General features: G+C 48.0%; 1 protein-coding gene across 1 annotated transcript in view; it reads left to right on the forward strand.

Moving 5' to 3' along the window:
* The window catches only part of LOC119444760 (uncharacterized), a 100,720-nt gene that overhangs the window by 12,060 nt on the left and 64,846 nt on the right, over positions 1–23,814 (forward strand). The window contains exons 4-6 of the mRNA XM_049663612.1: positions 8,794–8,886; positions 12,129–12,227; positions 17,788–17,835. Of these exons, the coding sequence (XP_049519569.1) occupies positions 8,794–8,886; positions 12,129–12,227; positions 17,788–17,835 (240 nt within the window). The remainder of the gene's footprint in view (positions 1–8,793; positions 8,887–12,128; positions 12,228–17,787; positions 17,836–23,814) is intronic.

Here is a 23,814-nt window from a genome sequence, read left to right on the forward strand (position 1 = left end):
TTACCCGCACTCTATATATCTAACTCAAACTCAATCCAAGCCCTTAGTGCTATAGTGCCGTTGTGTGGGAATTGAAGCCGGCATGAGCCTGAGTTTTATTTGCCAACGGTGCAGGCTTGAATAAAATAGGGTTGACCTGGCGTGGAGACTATAAGTACCAACTGCTGTTTCTTTTTTTTTCTTTTTTGAAGAGATGTGAACAAAATTGTCTCTAGCATGCAGGCCAGCGCATTCCGCCGATTCATGGGACTTATTTAAAGAGGCAAACTTACGTGCGCTACAGTTGAAAAGCTTAATCAGTTAATTATCTAACATAAGCTAATTAACTTGACATTAACACCGTTATTAGGACCTATGTTGCAATTTATGGAATCCAAGCCGGGTAGAGGCTACTGGCAGAAGTCCTGGGACGAGTAGAAAATACCAGGATGACGGTGATTAGGTGTACTAGGCGTGTATTTTACAACGATTTCCTCGTGCACAGCGGGAGAATGTGGAGCAATGCCACCAGTCTCTGTGACAAAAGTACTTGTACAACTTTATTGCGTCATCAAAAACAGAACTGTTTAAAAAAAAGCCAAGATTTTATGTGTATGCGTTCAACCTAAAGAATAACTACAAATGCATGTTATATTTCTAAAATTCCCTCTTTAGTCGCAATGCAAGCCCTTAGACGCCCGGGGAAATAATCCACCACAGCACGCAAGTAGTCGTCGCGAATTTTGGACCATTCCATTACGAGTGAACGCTGAGTGACTGAAGATTTGAAGAGCGGTGTGCAGGCCTTGCTGTCCAAGTACCTCCAGACAGAGTAGTCTACTGGATTGAGGTCAGGTGAGCTTTACGGGAAATCCTGGATAGTGATGAAGTCAGGAAACGTGTTTCTGCACCCCCCCGGCAAGGTCCTGGCATTGTGGCCGTGCGCAGAGTCTTGTCGAATAACAAATGTTTGTTGACAAAGTGCTTATTGGTTCAGTGGTGAAGTTTTGTTTTGAGGATGCCCTGCAGGTAAATTTCCTGGTTCACTTTCGCCCCTTTTGAAATGAAAAGAAGTGCTGACCATCCATCCATCAAGCGTCATGGTGGCCCAGACCATCACTTGCTTTGGATGATAGGACCTCTGCACAATTCTTCCCCACTGGTTCGCCTCCTGTAGATTTCCAGACACAGTTTGATCAATTTCTCTGTTCGCGCTTTGCATTATTGTGAACGTTTTCTCGTCGGAGTACACAATGCTGAGATGGCGTGCCGCGGCAAAGCACCACACGACCTTTCGGCATCTTTGGAGCCGTATTTCTTGCATTTTCTCTTTCAAGACGTGGCACTTTAGCACCTAGTAGCTCCTCATGCCCAAGACATTGTGACACTTTCGTCGCTCGGGTGGCTTACTGATTTTTAGGTTTTTGCCCTTTTGGCCCATGCTTCGCTGAGCTTTTTGTCAGATGCGTTCTCGAACCAGTTTCACTTTTTCGTCATTGACGGCAGAGCGAGGCCGCCGGCGCCTTTTACTGTCCCTCATTGTCGCAAGTTCAAGGAAGCCATTGGTCGTATATTACATGGTGGACCTCGCCACATGAAGCCTTTTGTAGAGCACTGAAGCCGGGACGCCGCTCATGGCAAGATCGAATATTGCTGCGTGATACGGTGTCACATTATCTCTAGAAACGTACATGCCATCAGTTTCATTAAGTAGGCAAAAAGGAGCACAGAATAAAAAAAAACAAAAAAACAAAAAACAGAACAGAGGTACTTTTCTTTAACATATGTCCGAAGTTGGCGCTATCCAAGAACTTTGGGCGCACTCTATATTGTGTCAGAGTTTAGGTATGTTGCATCTCGAAACTCACAGGACTCTGATCACAAGCAGAAAATTTACAGAATAAAATTGGGTTGGACTACATACGGCAGACGTATACTACCAAATCCTGACTGAGAGCTTACCAGTGTCGTTGAAAAGAAAAGTGTACAATCATTGTACATGTACAAACATGTACAATCAGTGTACAATTCTATCGGTGCTAACATATGGGGCAGAAACTTGGAGATTAACAAAGAAGCTTGAGAACAACTTAAGGACCGCACAACGAGCGATGGAGCGAAAAATGTTAGGCCTAACGTTAAGAGACAGGAAAGGAGCGGTATGGATCAGAGAGAAAACGGGGATCGCCGATATTCTAATTGACATTAGGAGAACAAATGGAGCATGGGCAGGCCATGTAATGGGTAGGATGGATGACCGGTGGACCATTAGAGTTACAGAATGGATACCAAGAGAAGGGAAGCGCAGTCGAGGACGGCAGAAACCTAAGGAGTGGGGGTGATGAAGTTAGGAAATTTTCAGGCCCAAGTTGGAATCGGCTAGTGCAGGACAGGGGTTCTTGGCGATCGCAGGGAGAGGCCTTCGTCCTGCAGTGAACATAAATATAGGCTGATGATGATGATGATCTCGAAACTGTTGTTACACACTACTGGTGCACAGGTGATGCATGAAATAGTAGTTCTTCAGTGAAGATAAACCAACCACTGGGGAAGCAGACTTAAACAGAAATCCAACTTTCGCATGTGCTCTGTTTGCTTAGCATGCTGGCATGAAATGTGTGCTGCGAACTAATATCGAAAAACGTAATCTCCAACATAATACTTTAGCTAGTAAAGAAAAGCACTCCTATCAATGCCGCCCCAATGACCGCTAGCAATCAGAACTCCCTTCGTGATCTAATTAGGGAGATTCTTCGCGAAGAACTTCAGAAGCTCGGGATAGCGGCAATGGGCACACCCATGGCATCAGTCGCTGAAGTCGTACGTGAGGAAATTAGGCAAGTGTTCTCCGCAGGCGATCCTGGTTACGAGCAGCTTTCCCTAAGTTATGCCGACGCTGTCCGACGTCAACCAGGTGTTATGTCCATGCGGTCGCAACATCAACCACCGAGAGCCACGCCTTGGTCATCCCACCAGATGAACCTCTCAGACACCCACCCGTTGTGCCGATCCCGTCCTACCGCCAGCTGTCATCCTCTGCATTTTGGTGACCGCCACAAGACGAGGCTTCGAGGCGCCCGCAAATTCGAAAAACGGACGTATGGCGCACGGTTGATAGGCGCCCCCTCTGTTATCACTGCGGAGGCATCGGTCATATTTCCCGCCATTGCTGGTACCGCGACGTCCTCATTTCGACTTCTTCAGTCCTGGTCTGACGGTCGACGCACTAGTGACGACTACACGCTACGCCGCGACGACGCTGCTTTTCAAGGTGTTCCCACAACGCGCACTCTGAACGATGACTCTCAGCCCAACCACCAGACTGATCTTGGCCGGCGGTTACGCTCTCCGTCCCCTGCTCATTCATCTGCACCGAGTGGACGTACTTTTGCTGACCTCCGGGGAAGAAGGTCGCCCAGTCCACGCCGGGGAAACTTACGGCGGCGACCTCTGGGGGTATGGTTGCGGGCCGACAAGACGACGAAAAACCCCCAATAATCCTGCCGCAGGACGCCGTGAAACCGACAAACTCTAACACCGACGAAATTGTGAGCGCCGATATTGTTGTTTCAGTTGACGTACAGCAAGTGACAGCGCTAGTCGACACTGGTGCCGATTATTCGATAATGAGTCAAGCTCTAGCCGTTCGCCTGAAGAAAGTAAAAACGCCCTGGACCGGAACTCATATAATGACTGCGGGCGGCCAACTGCTCACGCCTGCTGGAAGCTGTACGGCGAGAGTCACCATAGGAGGTTCGTCCTTCGTGGCAACTTTCGTAGTTCTTGCAACATGCTGTAAAGAGTTAATCCTAGGCATGGATTTTCTGCGGGAATACGACGCCATAATCAACATCCCGGACCGCTTGGTTACGTTTCACAGGACTCCGGATTTATTTCCCTGCTTATCGCCGAAACGCAACGCCTGTCGTCTAATCGAAAACGACGTGGTCGTCCCACCTCGGTCATGTATCCTTGTTTCGGTTGCATGTGACGTACCGTTTGATTGTGAAGGAGTTGCAGACCAAGTAACTCCCTTGTTATTTACTCACGGTATCGCCGTTGGACGAGGCATCGTAAATATCACCGATGGGCGCACGAACCTGCTCTTGACCAATTTTAGCACAGCAGTGACGGCACCTACCAAAGGGCACGGCTGTGGCCTATTTTGAGGATGTCGCTGATGTTCGTGGGTGCTTTTCAGTACTAGAAGAAGCGCATGCGCAAGACCCAGCACCTGTGCTTGATGTAAACGCTACTTTACCGCAACACGAGCGAGAACGACTTCTTGCACTACTGGCCGAGATCCGCGACTGCTTTGCGATGACGTCAAGAGTCGGTCAGACGCCCTTAACCAAGCACCGCATAATCACAGAGGACGAAGCGAGACCGATTCACAAAAACCCTTATAGTGTGGCCCCAAAAGAACGTGAAGCGATACAGCAGCAGGTAAACCAAATGCTTGAAGACGATGTGATTCAGCCTTCCAAGAGCCCGTGGGCATCACCTGTAGTTTTGGTAAAGAAGAAGGACGGCAGCCTGCGTTTTTGTGTGGATTATCGAAAGCTAAATCAGGTTACAAAAAAAAGACGTGTATCCGCCACTCCGCATAGACGATTCACTTGATAGGCTTCGAAACGCTCGTTATTTCTCTTCCATGGACTTAAAGAGCGGGTATTGGCAAATTGAAGTATACCCGACAGACCATGAGAAAACCGCTTTTGTCACGCCAGATGGACTATACGAATTTAAGGTCTTGCCTTTCGGCTTCTGCTCCGCACCTGCTACTTTTCAACGGCTTATGGATACCGTGCTTTCGGGGATGAAGTGGAAAACCTGCTTAGTCTATCTCGACGACGTCATAGTGTTTTCCGCAACGTTTGAAGAGCACCTGGAATGACATGAAGCGGTTCTGCAGTCTATACGGTCCGCTGGCCTCACCCTAAAGCCGGAGAAATGCCACTTTTGCTTTGCGGAGCTAGAGTTTCTTGGCTATGTCGTCAGTCACGCGGGAGTCCGCCCGGATCCTTAAAAAATTGCCGCTGTCACACAGTTCCCTGTTCCTTCTGATAAAAAGGCTGTCAGACGCTTTATGGGCCTCTGCGCCTATTATCGGTGGTTTATTGCAGACTTTTCTCGCATTGCGTCGCCGTTAACTCGCCTCACGAGAGATGACGTTGCGTTTGTATGGGGTGACGAACAGCAAGCTGCATTTAACGATTTGCGGAACCGTTTACAAACGCCCCCTGTGCTGGCCCACTTTGACGAGACAGCTCCGACAATAAAGTGCTCCGTCGGCCAACCTTGCCAGCAATATTGGTCTCGGAGCTGTTCTTGTGCAGTGCCTGGAGGACACAGAAAGAGTGATCGCCTATGCAAGCAGAACGCTCTCACGCGCAGAAGCAAATTACGCTTCAACAGAGAAAGAATGCCTCGCCGTGGTATGCTCGGTTACAAAATTTCGCCCTTATTTGTATGGCCGCCACTTCAAAGTTATCAGCGATTATCATTCACTCAGCTGGCTCACAAATCTGAAAGATCCTTCCGGGCGATTAGCACGTTGGAGCCTGAGACTGAAAAAGTTTGATATGACGGTCCTGCACAAGTCGGGGAAACGGCATACCGACGCCGGTTCAGCTCCTTCGACCGATGAACAGGAAACAGCATTCCTCGGTCTTCTCGACACGTCTACCATTGCACAACAACAACGTGACGACCCTGAGTTGCTTGGCCTGACTAATTTCTTGGACGGACGAACTCGGACAGCACCTAAAGCTTTCGCAAGAGGATTATCAACGTTTTGCCTAAGGAACAAAGTTCTATACAAAATGAACTTCTAATCGAGCGCATCAAGCTATTTGCTCGTCGTTCCTACTGCTCTTCGTAGGGAAGTACTGGAAGCATGCCACAACGAAGTCACTTCTGGGCATCTAGGATATACGCGAACACTGAACAGAGCTGCGACAAAGATATATTGGCCAGGACTGCCCGTTGCCGTGAAACATCACGTTCGGACCTGCTTAGATTGTCAGCGGCGCAAGTCACCTCCAACGAAACCAGCCGGTTTGCTACAACCCGTCCAAGTACCGCAAACGCCGTTTGACCAGATCGGAATGGACCTCTTGGGTCCACTTCCTACCTCTACTACTGGTAACCGCTGGGTTATTGTAGCAACTGACTATCTCACTCGCTACGCCGAAACAAAAGCTATCCAGAGAGGCACAGCAGCAGACGTGGCCCGATTTTTCATAGAGATAGTTGTGCTGAGACATGGCGCACCAACCATCGTCACAAGAGACCGAGGCACCGCATTCACAGCCGCGCTTTTAGATCAGCGTCCTGATGCTCAGTGGCACAACTGATCGAAAGACAACAGCCTACCATCCACAAACAAACGGACTAACAGAGCGCCTGAACAAAACACTCGAAGACGAATAAAAGTTATTCGATCAATGCTCTCCATGTACGTGAATATAGAGCACAAAGACTGGGACGAGATTCCGCCTTATATCGCGTTTGCTTATAACACGGCTAAACAAGAAACTACACGGATGACTCCATTCAGCCTTGTCCACGGACGCGAAGTAAGGAAGATGCTCGACGCCATGCTACCACACGAACCTGACGACATTGACACGGATGCCGATGCGTTTACGCAACGTGCAGAAGAAGCCAGGCAGCTAGCACGCGTGCGAATACACCTGCAGCAAGAATACGATGCAGGTCGCTATCATTCCCGTCATAGGCCTGTAACTTACAGCACCGGTGATAGAGTATGGGTCTGGACGCCTATACGAAAACAGGGACTATCCGAGAAGCTGCTGAGGTGATATTTCGGACCCTATAAAGTGCTCCGTCGGCTAACTGACGTCCCATACGAAGTCGTTCCAGATAGCCCTTACTGCACAAGGCGCCGCCAACACCGTACTGAACTTATGCACGTAGTGCGCATGAAGCCCTACGTCAGCGAGTGACTGTACCAGGGACTTTCGTTTTCACCAAGCCAACTTCTTCTTTAGCATCGGGGCGATGCTCTTTTCGAGGGAGAGCAAATGACGCGTGCTCTATGTAGACATTTAGACTACGATGACGATATGTGCTTTAACGTGCTCCGTGTAGTGGGACAGGGGGAACTCGAAGACGAAGGTGACGTCTGTTGTTCTGGTGTTTCTAAAGCTGTTCCGCCGTCTTGTTCAACGTGTTGTCTCTTGTTCGTGTTGACACGTGACAATATTTAGGACAGGCCAGATCTATCTTGTTCATTTTAGAAACACCCCAAGGTATTATGAGGGAGGGAGGGGTGGTGGCTAGGTTTTGTTCAATATACTAGCATGCGGTATCAGCCAGTACAATTCTCTAACCAGGCTTGCAACCACGCTTATTCCGAAATGATTTAATTAGTATACAACCTAGTGTAAAGCGCAACGCAAAGGCTGATGGTTGGCGATGGTAACTGTGGAGCTGGGCACAGGTGTACATTCAAGCAGTGGCCTGTAAATGAAAGATTCATGACAATATTTGGAAGGACAAGGACCAACACTGCCCTCGCTCTCGAACATTCTGCTGTTGCGGACTAAGTTGCTGCTCTTCAAGCTATTTCTACTGTTCACATGGTGTGATAAAGTCCTTTAAAAATTAAAGCGCAGACCAAATAAAAATTTCACCAAAGCCCCATTGTTATGTTTTGTCAGGTGATAGCTCCCTTCTTTATTACCTTAAAATGTTTGTGAAACGCATATATTCAGCGTAAAATGTCACTGCGTAAAGCGAGAGAGTTGATGACGTCAATGTGCCACAAAAACGCACACAAACATGCAGAAGAACAGACATTAGACCAGGCGCCTTTGACTTATCCTACTTCTGTGGTGAAAGGAGTGGAACTGGGAAAGAGGTTTCATTTCTTCGAGGCTGCTGACATGAAAGGAGCGTTACACATACTGGGACAATATGATGGCGCAACTAATTCGTAACAATGAGCACTTCATGTTGATATGAACAAATTGGTGAAAATTTTTATTTTACAACAGGGTTGGTCTAGTAAACTTCTTGAAAAGCCTACAGACGTGATGTACGTTATAACTCAATGGACGTTCTGTTAGATTTATTCCTTGTTTCATGGCCGTTCGACTAGTAAAAGCCATACAATTCGACCTGGTGAAGCGGGTGACACGGTTTTCGAGATATTTATCGGTTGTGCATCTTGTTTTATTGCGATAGCAAATATATGAACACTCCAAGCGAATTTCTGCCGTCGTCGTCGCCGTGAGGTTCTGTATAGAGTCCAACGGCGGTGAAATCGTCACCGCGGGCCGTATGCTGTATGTACGAGTGAAAGCGCATGAAGGACGCGCGCTTTCACGGGGCGCGAACGCACGGCGGAGAGCAAACGCGACTTCTTCCGTCGCACGAAAGGCCGTGGGGAGACGGGAGGGAGGGGAGGCGACGTTTAGCTGCGGCACCAAATGCGTATTTATATAAAAACCTTGCGAGGCTAGAAGGTGGTAAAGACGTCCGACGCTGCTCGACGAGTGTCTCGTTCTGATCTCGTCGAAAACCTCCGAGCCGCCGCCAGAGGCACCGGCAACATTAACCAACGCCGCGCGCGTTCGGTGCGAACGCGGGCAAAACGCCGACGGCGTCGACAAGAATTCTACGCGTTGCTGGTGGTGCTGCATGTCCAAGTTTATACAGCTGTTAAAACTACTATCCTTACTCCGTATAGCTCTCTACTAATTTGCTATCGCAACTTTCGGGTGAAACTGCGACATTTTTTCTCTGTCCTGGCACGAATGACTTTTCTTTAAACCACGCACGCAGTCACGTGTAAGCACGAGTGCCCGGTGGACAAGAAGTGTGACCCCAACACGCCGGCGGGGCCGGACGGCTGCCCGATGCCTGGCTGCACCTGCGGTACGTAGCAATACGCCCAGAGATAAAATCTTCCGTAGACATCGAAAACTCAGCAACTTGGCGGTAAGAAGTTAGCGCTGGATATATTACATCTATACGCAGGAACCTTAGTATTGATGTAGTTGGACTCAAAATAATTTACTTAAGCTATTCTAGTTGTGTTCATTAGAAATTAGAGTTCAGCTTACCTTAGCAAGAAAAATCTAGACAAATACTCAGCACGAATTACAAGCAGAACTGCTTCAGGTGACAGCGAAGGCCGATTAGACCATAAGCGTTTCCAGATGCAATGTTCGGCTAATGCTTAATGAGTCTTAGAGAGATCGCTCAAAGTTTACTTCAAGCTAGACAAAACGTCTTGCTGGATTCTCTGTCAGCGGTCGCATGGCCCGCCTATTATACCAAAGCTTATACAAACTTTGGTAATCAAGTACTATGCAAAGCTTCTACCTCGTTGCGTCGTACACTCCGCCTCAGGATTTGTACCAATGCGGTAACGAGTGCACCCGCCCCTTCTCGGTTCCGGTAACCCTGCAACATTTTATTTTCAATTATAAGCAACAAGATTTTACCAGATATACTCTCATTAAGGGACTCTCCTGTATCTGCACCAGATCTATATACTCATTGCCTTTAACCCTTTAACTGGCAAGATAAGGAATACCTGACCTAGAATTGTTTTATCGCTGTAGTTCTTCTTTATTTTGCTCAAATACATACCAATCAAAATATTAAACGGTTTCTCTAAAAACTAAGCGAGATACAGTAAGCCAAAATTATTGTTGAACAGGTGGTGAAAGGTAAATGTATGGTCCAAAACTGGTCCCTGGCACTTGGTTTGGCAAGGTGAATGTGTGTTCTTGAGATGAACCTTTATGGAGTTAAGAAATAAGAGCTTACTTTAAAAAGGAAACAAAATCGCATTGGCGAGAATATGACCCCCACGTACGCTAAGATAACGACGAAGCCTTCAGGTTTTCTTACCAATACATGGGCTGCTGCTCGACATTTTATTGAATGTCACTGTTTACCAGGTACATAAATAAAGGTAAATTGAAAGGCACATACCAATATTTATATTTGTATAGTTATTGCAGATGCTTTTGTTAGGGCAACATTATTGTTGAGCTACCAGTTGAAGGGGTAATCTTTCAATCCATTACATATGAAGACTGCACGGAGTAACGAATGATGCGGCTAACCGCGTGGACGAGGTTCTAAACACGGTCGTTGAAGGAATAAAAAAGAAAGCGGAACAAAAATGGAAAGAAAGAAGCGTTCGGAAAAAAAGACAGAACCCATCTTTCGCAGTAGGTTGCTTATACCGTAAGCAAGTAGAGAATGTTGAAAAACAAGCTTTCTAAAGGTGCAAAGGCTCTCTGAAAATCAAATCGTGTCGTGGGTTTAACGTCCTGAAGCCGGAGATGGGCTATGTTGATGACGATGATGCTGATATAAATTCATTTGTCTATATAGTAGCATCATAGCCCGTGTCTCGCTTCAGTGGTGATGCACGAATTTTGATCGTGTTGGGTTGTTTAACCCCTTCGCGTCCATCCGCGCGGCACTCCACCGCCCCTGGTGTTCGGCGGCACGATTTCCTGCGTCGTTCAGCGTGCTCTGCGTTGTGAGAAAATTGCTCTCTAATACTTATCACCATATTTACAAAATATCTGATTTATTTTGTTCACAAAATGTTTCCGTGTCAGATACAGTAAAAAAACAAACAAACTTGAAAGTGGTCACAAAAACATTTAAAACACGTAGGAACGCGGAGTGCACCTTTGAGCTTTTTGCACTCAGAACGCCTCTCGGACTTTTGAACTTGGCTTTTGAAAATTAAGCACAGCCTCGAATGGTTATACTACACTGTTTTCGGGGGTATGTGCTGAAAAAAAATGAGCGCACTCGGAATCCTGCACCCGTGTTTCGAGCCTAGTGTACTCCGGTTGCAACGGCTACAACAAAGCAAAATCTCGCGATCGGGAAGCTTTCCGTTGTTTGACTAACAACTCCTGCTTAAAGTATAGACAGAGATGTCCACCTATTGCGCGAAACCTCAAAAAACTAGACGGCATTCCATGTGCTGCCATCATTGAAGAACTTGTCAGAAGATCCGACTTAAAGGCGGCTGGCGCAGCGCAGGCCCTCTGCACTATGGCCTATTCTGGCATAACCGGCCCAGCGCCGGCCGTGGAAGCGAATGGGTTAACGTGCACGTAAATTTTAGTGCACAAGCGCTTTTGTATAGCGCCCTAACTGGAACGCGACAGGGATTCGATCCCGCGACTTCACACTCAGCAACAGAACCCCATAACCACCGAACCACCACGGCGGGTTTCGGCGCGTATGAACACGCAATAATTAGTAACACGCTTCTTTCGGAGTAATGTACCGGGCGGTACGTGATCCCTTGATTGTTTTATTGCGATAGCAATTATATGGACACTCTAAAGCAGATTTCTGAAGTCGGCGTCGCCGTCGTCGTCGCCGTGAGGTTCCGTATGACGTCAATGGAGATGAAATCGTCGCCGCGCGCCGCCGAACGATGTATGTGCGAGTGAAAGGGCGCGAGGGACGCGCGCTTTCACGGGGAGGGAACCCACGGTGGAGAAAAACGCGCGTTCTGCGCGGTGCTTCCTTAAGGGCTGCAGAAGTAGGCGTCTCTTTCCTCCTTTACAATCACCATATATGTAGAGCAAACGCGCCTTCTTACGATGCGCGAAAGGCCGTGGGGGGGAGGGGGAGGGAAGGGAGGCGACGTTTAGCTGCGGCACCAAGTGCCTATTTATATCAGAGGCTCCGGCAACAGTCACCAACGCCGCACGCATTTTGTGCGAACGCGGGCAAAACGCCGACGGCGTCGACAACAGTTCTGCGTGTTGCCGGTGCTGCTGCATGTCCAAGTTTATACAGCTGATAAAGCTACTATCATTACTCCGTATAGCTCTCTACAAATTTGCTATCGCAATTGATGCTTCGCCTTTCAGGTGAAACTGCGACAACTTTTTTGTGGAAACCATCAGGCGTGATTCTCTTATTTCCATGCATTCAGTACAATCTTGTTTTTTCATGAGCGGCTTTGCCTTTGATTTTTATTTGCCTTCGCGGTGAACTTGTCGCAATCCACTACCCTCACTATAAGATCGTAGTTTTTGCATATAAAACCTCAGGAATCAATTGAGCCGTGAGTACGCCGTGGTCTCGATGTTTGCAACGTCACCTATTTTCTTGCTGCGCAGTGCCGATGATTTGCCCAGCCCGGTGTCCGTCGGGCAAGCAGTGCGCGCCGGACTCTCCGACGGATGTGCACGGTTGCTTCGATGTGGGCTGCATGTGCGGTGAGTCGTCCATTGATCTGCCTCACTGTTGGGAATGACGAGCACGGATGTCCTCTCGGGTTTTTACCGACATTGGTAACGCGCTCGTTCCGGTCTTCCGGAGACGTACTTACAATAGAGTGCTTTAGCTGAGCGCTTGCTGTCCGCTTCGCTCAGACCGGCATATGCTAGCAAGTGCCACACACGCGCTTAGCGGGAACGCTATTGCGCTTGCGCATAACGCTCATATCGTCAGCGGAACGAAGACTGCATCACTCGTCTCCGCTACAAAGCCGACTGAGTGGAGCGTCACATCGTGTCTACTTGACCTCTTCGTCGTTTTGCAGCCGAGTTGATAGCGCGTCGCTCGCGTCTCGGCAAGACGCGCTTATCAAATGCGAAATCTACACAGTTCCCTGCAGTATCTGAGAACGTGAAATCTGAGCGGAGCGGAGCGTAAGCGGCGCTCTGCTAAAACTGTCTAATGAAATCCGCGTGCCTTGCTCAGTTGTTTCGAAGAAGTATAGTTTCCTAATTGCGCACGCGGGGGCGTTATTCGCAAGATCTCGCTATCTTCTGGCTCTATCCGAGTTGTGTAGACGCCTCAGCAAAACGTCTTCAGGAGCACGATTTGCGCAGCTGCGCTGCAGATAAGATCGTTTATATTTTAGCGTAAAAATGCGCACCCAGACTTCGAAATTACAAGATCGACACTCGAGGTACCGCGATGACTGCTTCAGTAAAATTACACTTGCAACCTGTCATACAACTTCAGGAAAATGAAATTGTGCAGAAGACTATCAACTATGCTTATCAGTGCAGCGAATAACCTAAGCGCTTCTAGAAAGCTATTCGCATTATAAAAAACGAAGCGCTTTAAAGGGCCCCTAAACCACCCAGAGGTGGAAGTTTAGTTGTGGTGTTTCAGTTGTGCACGAGTCTGCAACGAACACGTAGCCACGACGATTTTTCCAAATGGTGCCGTAATAGCGGATTCACATGCGTTTGATGATCGGAACACGGCCCTTGCTCATTTCGGTCTATCGTTCACTACGCTCCGTTCGTTGGCTAGTCCCTCCTCCTCGCCGAATGCTCCTCCAAATGTCACGTGACATATGTCATCGCCAACGCGCTTTTCAAAACACTGTCCACTTCCGCTTAAGGCACGTCCACGCCAGCGGCAAACACGCCTACGGCGAACCGGCCTCCCGTGCCGTAGAACGTCTGCCGTGTCCAAAGTAGACAGCAGTTCGGCCGGCGCACCGCCCGCCGCACGACCGCGGTCAATCGACGACCGCGAGGCGGCTCCGCCACCGGCAACGCAAACATCAGCTGCAGCTTCTGTACCAAGCAAAATAACTACCGCTGGATAAAGTAATGCGTAAAATGTAAATTCTATGAACAACGATATCAACTGCCAAACGTTAAACACGAACGAGAGCTCCGACACTTGTCGAGCACACTTGCGCGCATGGCTATACTGACAGCAGACGACCGGCTCCGCTGTGCTCGCATCGCAGCCGACGGCGCCGCTAATATCAGCATATTTTCTTATTTGTGTACAATTATTGCGAAGAGCCACAACAACGGAAAAAATTGCGGCTTATGAGCGTGGGTGATTCATTCCGAAGCGCCGTCCGCTTTAGCCTTGAACTAAACCGGAGAAGGCCTAGCGATGATATCGGCGCCGTCGAGCGATCAGCGACCGCTAACTACGACTGTGTTGGAACGTCAGCGATTTGGCACTTGTAAGGCCCAACCGCATGCACGCGATATTCAAGCGACAGCGACAAGCGACGCGACAGGCACACCCTGTCGCGCTGTCGTGTCGCGGCGTGGAGCAACCGCATGAACGCGACATCGCGAAAAAGAGTTGCGACGGATTTACATTGTTGTGCGAATAAGTGTTATCGTGCGCGCGTAAAGAAATCTCAATTTTATCAAAAGGTCAATGTTTTATCTAGACCTAGCTAAAATATGTTATCATCCCCAGTGAAAATCCGTTCCATGCATCCCCAGTGGAACTCCGTCCCATGCCGCCAGCGTAAGGTGCCGTGGCGCCATCTGTTGGGCAAAACCTAAAACACTTTCTCGGCTCTCGGTGGCGTCTCAGGCCTAACACCGTCAAAACAAAACAACCGATCTCAATAATAACGACAAGAGAGCGCCGATACTTAGTCTACAGCTAGCGATGAGGTGAAGCGATGACTGATTGTGCTATTTATTTTTTGCTGTCACAGCAGAGAGCAAGTTGCAAGAGCGAATTCAGATCGAAGCGGGCAGATTGATTGCTGCCATGTTGTTGTGCAATCGCTGTCCCCAGCGGATGTCGTCGCGCTGACTTCCGGGCGACAAGCGATATTTTCTGGCTGGCCAGAAACCGGCGACACGACCAGCGACAGCGACGGATAGCCCTCCGCGACAGCAAAACCTGTCGCTCGTCGCCGTCGCTTGTCGCTGTCGCTCGAAAATCGCGTGCATGCGGTTGGGCCTGTATTGCGGGCTGTAATCACCGATTCGCAAGTGCGCACAAGCGAGCAACACGACGAGGAAGAGCTGGCAGCGCGCGTACCTGCTAGCAGACTAACCGGAAGTCGTAGGTTCTTGTTCAACCAATCGACATCGTCTGCTCCTGGTGACATCAGCAGATGCACCCTGGCGACGTCACGACGATCGCTTGGGATACCGGAAAGGCCCTGACAGGAGAAGGGGATTTTTTTTAAAGCGAAGCTTTGTACCTCTACCAGCCAAGGGTTCTGTCGTGTCCGCCGTTGTAATCAAAAAACGATCCCGACGAACCGCTAACAATTGCAGATATAGCAGTATAGCTTACTTGAATTCAGGCATTCAGCGTACAACTAAGCACTCGTTTTCGCAAGAAAAACCACAAAAACAAGCTTCAAAGTGATGAGCCAACATGATGGATGATAAGGGCTGCGGGCAAACAACGGAAACAGGCTCGGCGCGGTCGTAAGATTAGATTGCAGCTGTTGCAAAGCTTATGCAGCTGCTTGAAAGAGGGTTGACGTTATTCGAAACCCTTCCAGCCTAGTAACTGCTTCGGTTCATTTTCTAGACTACCCCACTATGGGGTAGTCTGGTAGTGTATATCACACCGATCATAAAGCAGTAGTGAACATTGTTGTGAAGTAAATAATAATAAAGGCCGTGGTTAAAGTTACGTTGTAGTGTGTGAAATATAAAGTGCGCCGCAGTCACCGTGAGGGTGGCGTAAAGAGCTTCGCTTTCCAACCACCTTCACAGGGTGGTTGGCGGGCAATTTTTTTTTTTTTTATTTTGTGGGGCGCCCCTCGGCGTCAAGCGCGCCCGCGTTTGGCATCGTTGACCGTGACGGCATTCTGAACGCGATGTGCATGATTACTGAACTGTTTAAAAAATATCGGAGGTGGTTTAGGGGTCCTTTGAGGCATATGTTCGTTGTGGTGAGGATATTAGGTTGCGTGTGTTGCTTCGTTGCATAATTCCGTAAACATCGAGGCGTTAAGCAGCTTATATGTAGCGGTATTGCACCTTGGCAGCCGCACGAACGAAAGAGCAACGGAGATGATTACAATGGTGGTTAGGTCCCCGACCTTGTACTTGGCTGCGCCTCGTGCATGACAAGAGCGAGGCCATACATACACCATTTAGTAAAGGAGTGTCCTGCATTTTATAGTAGCAATTGAAAGTTCACGGGTACAATACCGACGCTAGACGAATGGATCCTCGGTCCCTCCGCAAGTAGAGACCCAGGAACGTTTTCAAGCGCTGTATGAGTTCACAAATGATGCGGGTATAATACGTACGATTTTATACCGCATCGGCCGGGACCTATTCACCCTCATGCGATTTTTCAAAGTTTTTGTAAAGCTCACTCTTTATTTATTTATAATATTTATTTATGTATTTATTTATTTTCTTTTCACTCGTGCTATTCGCTTTTACAATCAGGCTAATGAGCCATCCTGGCAATAACCGATCTATTTATACATTTATTTTAGCATCAGTTCGTCCTTCAGGGCATTATGCTTGTACTTAGCTTGTCGCTTCTGGAGAACCGGACGATTTTTCCCTGTCAATATCGGCATTTCCGTTCTCACGGGAGACGAACCAGCCTTTCGATACGTCTGCAGAGCTCGAACGTGTTCGGCGCCATCTGCTGAGTGTCGCGAAGGACGACTCACTTGGTGGCTCGCGTTCCCATTGGTCCTCGGCGAAGGATTCCGGTGGCAGTGGTGGCAGAAATCGGTGTGAAACCGATAGACGTGGAGGAGGGCCTTTCCGACGGAATTTGTTTCCGCCGAATTGTATCCCGAGCTGCTTGCTCTAGACCCCGGATGTCGCAGCGTCTGCGAGCCTTCACCAAAAAGCCTGTTCCATGGCGGTTACGATATGAGATACGACACGACTCATGCTCAGTCTCTGCCTTTACATTGTTTTCATGACGTGCGTATATATAGTACCCGACATATGAACATTAATTATGCGCGCACTTTTGTGCTCCCAAAAGTTGCCTTAGTTGTTACTTGGTACTCACTTTTGAAATACGTTCGCTTGGCGTCTTGTCCCGCTCTGTTAAAACTATGCAGCGCTGCTATACGTCGGTCCAATTTCACTTAACTCGAAAGTCGTGTATAGCTCTAGAAAGCACTGTCACATATGCGCAGTAAAACGTGATTAGCCATCGATAAGAAAAGTTTACATAAAATAAGTAACTAATTATTGATGTGAACAAGGACCTTTTTTTAAAAAATAACGGGGAATGCATAGAACTTTCTAAGAATGTGAAGGCGAAAGCACAGTCGGACCCATAGCGATGTGGAATGAAGCTCTGAGCCCACGCGTCAACGTATACAAGGCGCGCGAGTGCTGCAAGCATGCTGCCGCCATTTTCAGAAAGTTGTACGGGTGCCGCCGCTGACATTTTGCTCCTCCTCCCCAGCGCCACCACCGCGCTTGCCCTCATCGCCCCTACTGCGCTGCTGCTGACATTTCCCTCCTCCTCCCAGGCGCCGACGTTGCCCTTTTCGTCAACGCCCTCCCTCGCCACCGCTGATTTTCCCTCCTCCTCCCCAGCGCCGCTGTTGCCCTTTCCCTCAACAACCTCCGGCGTTGACCGCGAAGGGTGGTATGGGAACGATGACATGTTCATCGGCGTTGGAGCCAGCTGTGGAAGGAGACGACGAACGCGCGAGCAGTGGCACGAGCGCGAGGCGAGCTCGCCCACTTTTTCTGTACCTCACAGCGACCTTGAAACATTGAGATTTAAGGCTTTCACCTTAATATTAGATTGCCACTATCCGGTATAAATAATGCATAAAGGTCGGTTTCCGGTCGGAACTTGCGCTCGTAAATTTGTTCTGTTTTTCAACATACATTTCTTGAAATTATTATACAGTTGCCAGGAACTCGTTTCACACACACACACACACACACACACACACACACACACACACACATATATATATATATATATATATATATATATATATATATATATATAATGAATTAACGTAAGTCCCCAACAGTGAACCTGCGTGATAATTTGTCGTGGCGTCCCTCTCTTTTCTTATTGCCGCAGTGGCGGTATCGCTGGCTCCAACCCCACCATGGGTCCCACATACTGACGGTAAGTGCCATTCCTTTTCGTCTATCTTGCTACGCTGAATATTTCAAACCATATGGGGAAGTGAAATTATCTTTCAGTATAGTTTTCCTCACTATACAACATTTTACTGAAAATAATATCCGAGGGCATCTAAGCGCTTCTTATGGGTTGTAAATGCGAAAGCATTAATTTCCAATTGTACGCCGCTGAGCTGTCCTTCGAGTTATGAACTCCTCGCGGACAAGCGAACGGGCTGAGACGCTTGGCCAAGTTTAGCCCAGTGGGTATGACGCTCGGCTTCAGATCGTGGGGTCTTTGGTTCGAAGCTTAATACCACCAACGTTTTTCTTTTTGAGTTTATTGTTTTTTTTAAGATTACTTTGTTATAGCGATTACCGAGGCGCAGTTAGAACGCAGGCGAGAGCTTGCGCTGATAAGGAACGCGCGCCTAACACAGGCTTCCGAGAGCGAGGGTGACGTGGCGTCGCGGAGATGCCCTCTCCCCTCACGCAACACCTGGCGCGCTATTTCGCCCGCTCTCCTTCGTCGAGGCGCGCTCGTGATGTGGCGTCGCAGCTAATTGGAATTTAGGTGCTGTTTCTCGCTCGTCCAGACTACAGGCGCCGGCTTTTTCGCTCAATGGGCCATTTGATGCTTTCGCATCAAAAAGTATTTATCAGAATTGACCTGCCAGTTTCCCTTTTTTATGATCAGGGTTTCCTCGCTTGTCTCATTTTTATTGCGATACAGACGACACCGACGGATTTCTGCCCTCGGCGTCGTCGTCGCCGTGAGGTTCCGCGTAAAGTCCAGGGGCGATAAAATCGTCACCGCGCGCCGTATGCTGTATGTGCGAGTGAAAGCGCGCGAGGGACGCGCGTTTTCACGGAGAGCGAGCGCACGGCGGAGAGCAAACGTGACGTCTTCCGTCGCGCTAAAGGCCGTGGGGGGGATGGTAGGCAGGAAGGGGGGGGGGGCTACGTTGTGCTGCGGCAACAACTGCGTATCTTGCGACCGGGCGCAAGGGGAATCTCGCACGCGAGAGTAGGAAAGCGAGAAGGCAGCGCGGGAGGGAGGTGGTGTGGCTTCTACGCTGCCAGCAACTGCGTACTTGTATTTTGCGCGCACCGGGCGCACCGTATCTTGAAAGCGATCTGCACACGGCTCCCACCTATGTATGCGCTATGTTTTCGCCGCTCAGTTTCCGTTGAAGCGATACACCGCACGAACCTTCGCTCGCTGCTGCAGCGCTTGTTCACACCACCGTTTTGACAGCGGTTGTCTGCGGTTATCGATTGTGATCTATTCATGTTTGCTTGTGCACGCTGACACGATGCTTGTTATTTCAGTTAGTAAGCAAACGTGTCCCGAGTTTACAGAGCCGATAAAACTACTGTCGTTACTCCGTATAGCTCTCTACTAATTTGCTATCGCAATTGATGCTTCGCCTTTCCAGCGAAACTTAGACTTCTTTTAAATATGCCGTGACTGTTGCTGATGACAACAGATAAGAGTCACAAATGCTTAATAGACGACTTTTTCTGATGCAGAAGCCGCGGTAGAACCATTATCAAACCTCTCTTTAGTTGGTGATGGTCACTTTTAAATTTTGCTTTGCTGAAGCATAATTGTGAACGGGTTCACAAATTGGGCCCTGAGCACTTTGTAAGTAGAGGTCGAGGAAAAGAGCTGCTACGTCTCAGCACCATTAGGAATGGCCAAACCTGTTTGCTTTTCCAGCTGCGCTTTCGCTCTCAAAGACCGATTATGTTTGTGCAATAGCACAGCATAAGCATTTCTATCATACTCGCATAGGGCACCATCTCTAAAGGGCAATGATGCGCATCCTGGTCAGAAATCGCAGGTGTCACCCGAAAATTGTATATTTGATGAAATTTGAATGTACGGCTCAATGACAAAAGTGCTAAGTTTTATAATTGCGTACTTCCTTTCACTACATATGTGTCCTAAGCATTCGCAACGGTTACATACATGTGCTTCTATGATAATTTTCATTTTGATTTTCCAGTGCATGTTTCCTCAAAATGCAGAGTTCGTATATTCCGATATAAATATCGTAAACGCATCAAGTAAAAGCCATCAGCATGACTCAGTGTGTTTTAAGATGACTCAGCTAAGAGGCACCTCTAACAGAAATCGCCAAGACATACCAAGATAGAAAATTTAATTCTTTGGTTTTAGGTGGAAAAATCATAACCTGATATGAGGCACACCGTTATGATCCATTCCGGATTAATTCTGATCACCTGGAGCTCTTTAATGCGTACCTAACTCTTGACTGCCACCTCACCACATAATCACATTAAGGAATTAAGGCACTCAGTTGTACATTAGTATTGCATTAAAGACAATGTTTCTGGGAGCTTTAAAAATTTTAAAGCTTTTGCGCGTGAGCGCATGCAGTGTCAAGTTTTTTGTTCTGTTTTTGCATGCACTAGCGATTCATGAGGTGTTGGATCGGCAATGCTGGCAATGCAATTGCACACAATGTACAAGGAACTAAAAAAGCGCGAACGGCTGAGCGCACAACCTGAAAGTATTGACCTTACTATCTACCTGCAGGATTCAAAGGTTGTGTGCAGCAGCTTATCAAACATTGTCTAAGAACGCTCTCGGGCCTGAGGTGTTCACGTTGAGGTGTTCACATTTATTTTTGCTGTACGTCTGTTTTGTCGCAAACAATTGCGATGTTTCAAGAAGTTGCTTTTCTACAATTTTGGTTGCTGAAGTTTGTGCAGAAGAGAATTCACCGTCGATGAATGAATATTACATGATAAGGACAGCACTCATCCATTCTGTGAGCCGGTTCATTAAATCCTGTCTAGCTCTCCGTTGATTGTGCCCGAACGCAACATCGAATAACAATATCATCTGGCCACGGTTCATATGACACTTTCAGGCCATAATGAAGCGTAAACCGAAAGATACATTCCAGTACAAGAATTTCTGATTCTGTTTAAGTTATTGCATGTGTCACTTGTGTGCTTACTCAGAAAAGACGAATTTGGTTTGAGAGCATATTTTGCTGTATCTGAAATCGTAACGTGAACGCGTTTCAGCCTTTTTCAACTAATAGGCACCCTACTCATCGTCATTCGGTCTTTTATTCCGCCGGGCCCGAGCGCAGAAATTGCACTCTAAAAAATGAGCTCTGAAATGTCTCGTCCACGAAGTATTAGTTCTCTTGTAAAGTCGAGAGGCTAAACTGTAGCACGAAGTTTGCCAGTGCTGTTGACTGTTCCATTTATCAGCCCCCAATCCTTAATCCTTGATCGTTAATTCACCACAATAAGCACCTATTTGTTATTGCTTCCAACACTGAACACAACCGAAGCTAAGTAAACGGCATGGTATACGAAAGCATCATGTAATGGCGCGACGACATTGGGACAATAAAGAGGATTCAAAAGAGCGCTCATTTCTCACATAATTTGAACTGAATTTATTTGCATTTCCTTTCCTCTCAAAGAAAGTAAAGAAAATAAATGAATATTTCTGTGCGATGCTACAGTATTACTAAACGGAAGGACGAAAGCAACAAGCGAACTTCACCCTGGTGCGTTAAATTGGGTTCAGAGTGCTATTGACCCTTTTCGCAGAGCAGCTAGTTCTCGAGAAACGAGATGGCGCATTCGGCGGCTGGCCATACTTGCCTCAGCGAAATCGCAAGATTACGAAACCAGTACCGCTTCTGCCCTGTTTCCGTGCGATCAGCTGTCGGTAATGCAACTGGCCTTTCGCCCATGGGGAGTGGTGGATTAAAGACGTGTGCAGTGGTTGGCTGCAAAAATAGTGACTGGCGTATTAAGGAATGGAATGAAAAATATGGAGTACGCTTAAGCTTCACTATTAAGAGTGGAACGCCATAGCGTTATTGGACGCCGTTGACGCCGACACCGACAAAGTATTATTTGCGTCATGGGGCTGGATCAAAATTTAGATAGGCTCGGTTTTCAACACTACCCTCAATTTTGCCTAGAACCAACGTATACAGCGAAACACCATCAGAATTGGGGGACGCTTAAAGGGATACGGACACAAAATCTGAAAATTTTACGAAAATGCTAAAATTAATCCTCAGTGTGTGATCACACCGAAAAGAAGTAGCCACTTAGCTCATTTTTGAGCCGATGGCTTTATTTTGGGGATTTTTGTGATAGCGAGCGCCTCGCCGCCCGACCCGCGGTAGTTGGAAGGCGTGACGTCACGACACCCTCGTCGGATAGCCAGCCGTCCGGCCGCGGTCATTCGTCTACCAGCGATAAGTACATGTCTGAAGACGAGGACCATTCCAACTCGGCAAGAAATGTTACCGCTTAAGGTTACGAGCCTTCCGCGTCAAGCGACGAAGAGAAGGCGGCCGTGGAAGTGCCGGTCAGGTTTTCACGAACCGTAGCGCGAAGATTTCGCTCTGCACCAGACACTTATGCCAGAATTATTGGTAATTTCCTGGCGTAAATTTTCGGCAGTGGCGTAATCGTGTTGCTGCCGAAGATTTACACCAGCAGCGAAGTAGAATACACTTGTTTACTGCAATATTAGCCGTTTTTGTCTGTTGGAGATGTGCGCCACCAGGTGGCAGCACCATACAGGCCGCTCAAGTTTACGGTTCCGCCCGAACGCCCCAACGCCTGCGTTTACCCGATTACCGGACAAGCTAAAGCTCTCTAATAAGCAGGTATCTATGGTTTACGCACCTTTACGTCTCTAGGAAACGTGTGCGACGGCGTGTCACGACCGACGATGCTGTTATAACAGCAATGTCTGGGCATTTCCTTCCGGCCGCGACGAACGCGTCAATACCGAGTGACGACCGCGGTAAGCCTCATGTAAGACGCACCACCTGCGTGGAGCGCCGACGGGGATAGTGTTTCAGACAGACCACGTGCGAAGATAGCCGAAAAGGGTTAAACAAACACTGCAAGGGACCGAACACCCCTGGAAACACTGCCACAGCGGTGGCCGACCTTGGCCGCTAGTGGTTGTTATGACGTCAAATTTCATCTTCTGCCGGCGGCGGCTTGGAGGCAAGGTGCAATAGAAAATCGCATAAAAAATATGTTTCTCGTTCTTTTTGTTTTATTAAAGCAGCTTGTTGTGTTCGTCATTTTCAACAGTTCAACTTTTGTTCCGACGCAAAGAACCACCCGCCAACTTTTGTGTCCGTATCCCTTTAAGCTTCGCCTTTAAGAGTGGAACGCGATAGCACTGAAAGATCCTGTCAGCTTATCAGGCTTTTTCTTGTATACTTAAAATTACAATACGACGCTATCACGTCTGTAGATTGTGGTTAAGTCGTACTTTACGATTTTCTGACAGGATTTTACTTTGAGAAATTGAATTTTTGTTCACTAACGCCTTGCGCCACGCGAAGGGCCGCCCGGTCGGGGTGGTTCGGGATGATGTGGTTCGGCATTATTATTTTCCGCCAGACGCCGATGCTTACGCCGACACTGACGCCGACACCGATGCCGACTCCGGATTGTCTACGACAAGGGGCCCTTAACGCAATCGCGTTAATATGCGTGACCAAGTTCACGGACCATTGCTACATACGGACAGCCTCTGTTGCCGGCCGTTGTCAATGTGCGACTATCCTCGTGGATAATAAAAAATACACTTTACACAAACATTCATGTCAGCGTTGTATCACTAACCATCAAAGAAAAGACTTCAAGCCGGGAACGTCGGCAAGCGTGAGTACCACTCGGTAAACAATGACAAATAGAGTTTCGCGCACGTTATCCACACACATCTATAGACCCCAACTCGCGCGCAAGCTTACGCACACTCTATCGCCAATGTATTAAGAATATGTGAATAGGCGCACACTTGAATCAATGCGCCAAAGCATGGGTAAAAGCGACTACACCGACAGCACACGAATAGTCGAAGCTGAAAATTTCGTGACGGTCCGCAAGAGTAAGCAGTTACTAGCGATACTACATATTTGCTGCAAGCTATTACAAAGAACAGTAC

The sequence above is a fragment of the Dermacentor silvarum genome, chromosome 3 (assembly GCF_013339745.2).
Source record: "Dermacentor silvarum isolate Dsil-2018 chromosome 3, BIME_Dsil_1.4, whole genome shotgun sequence".
Taxonomy (NCBI): domain Eukaryota; kingdom Metazoa; phylum Arthropoda; class Arachnida; order Ixodida; family Ixodidae; genus Dermacentor; species Dermacentor silvarum.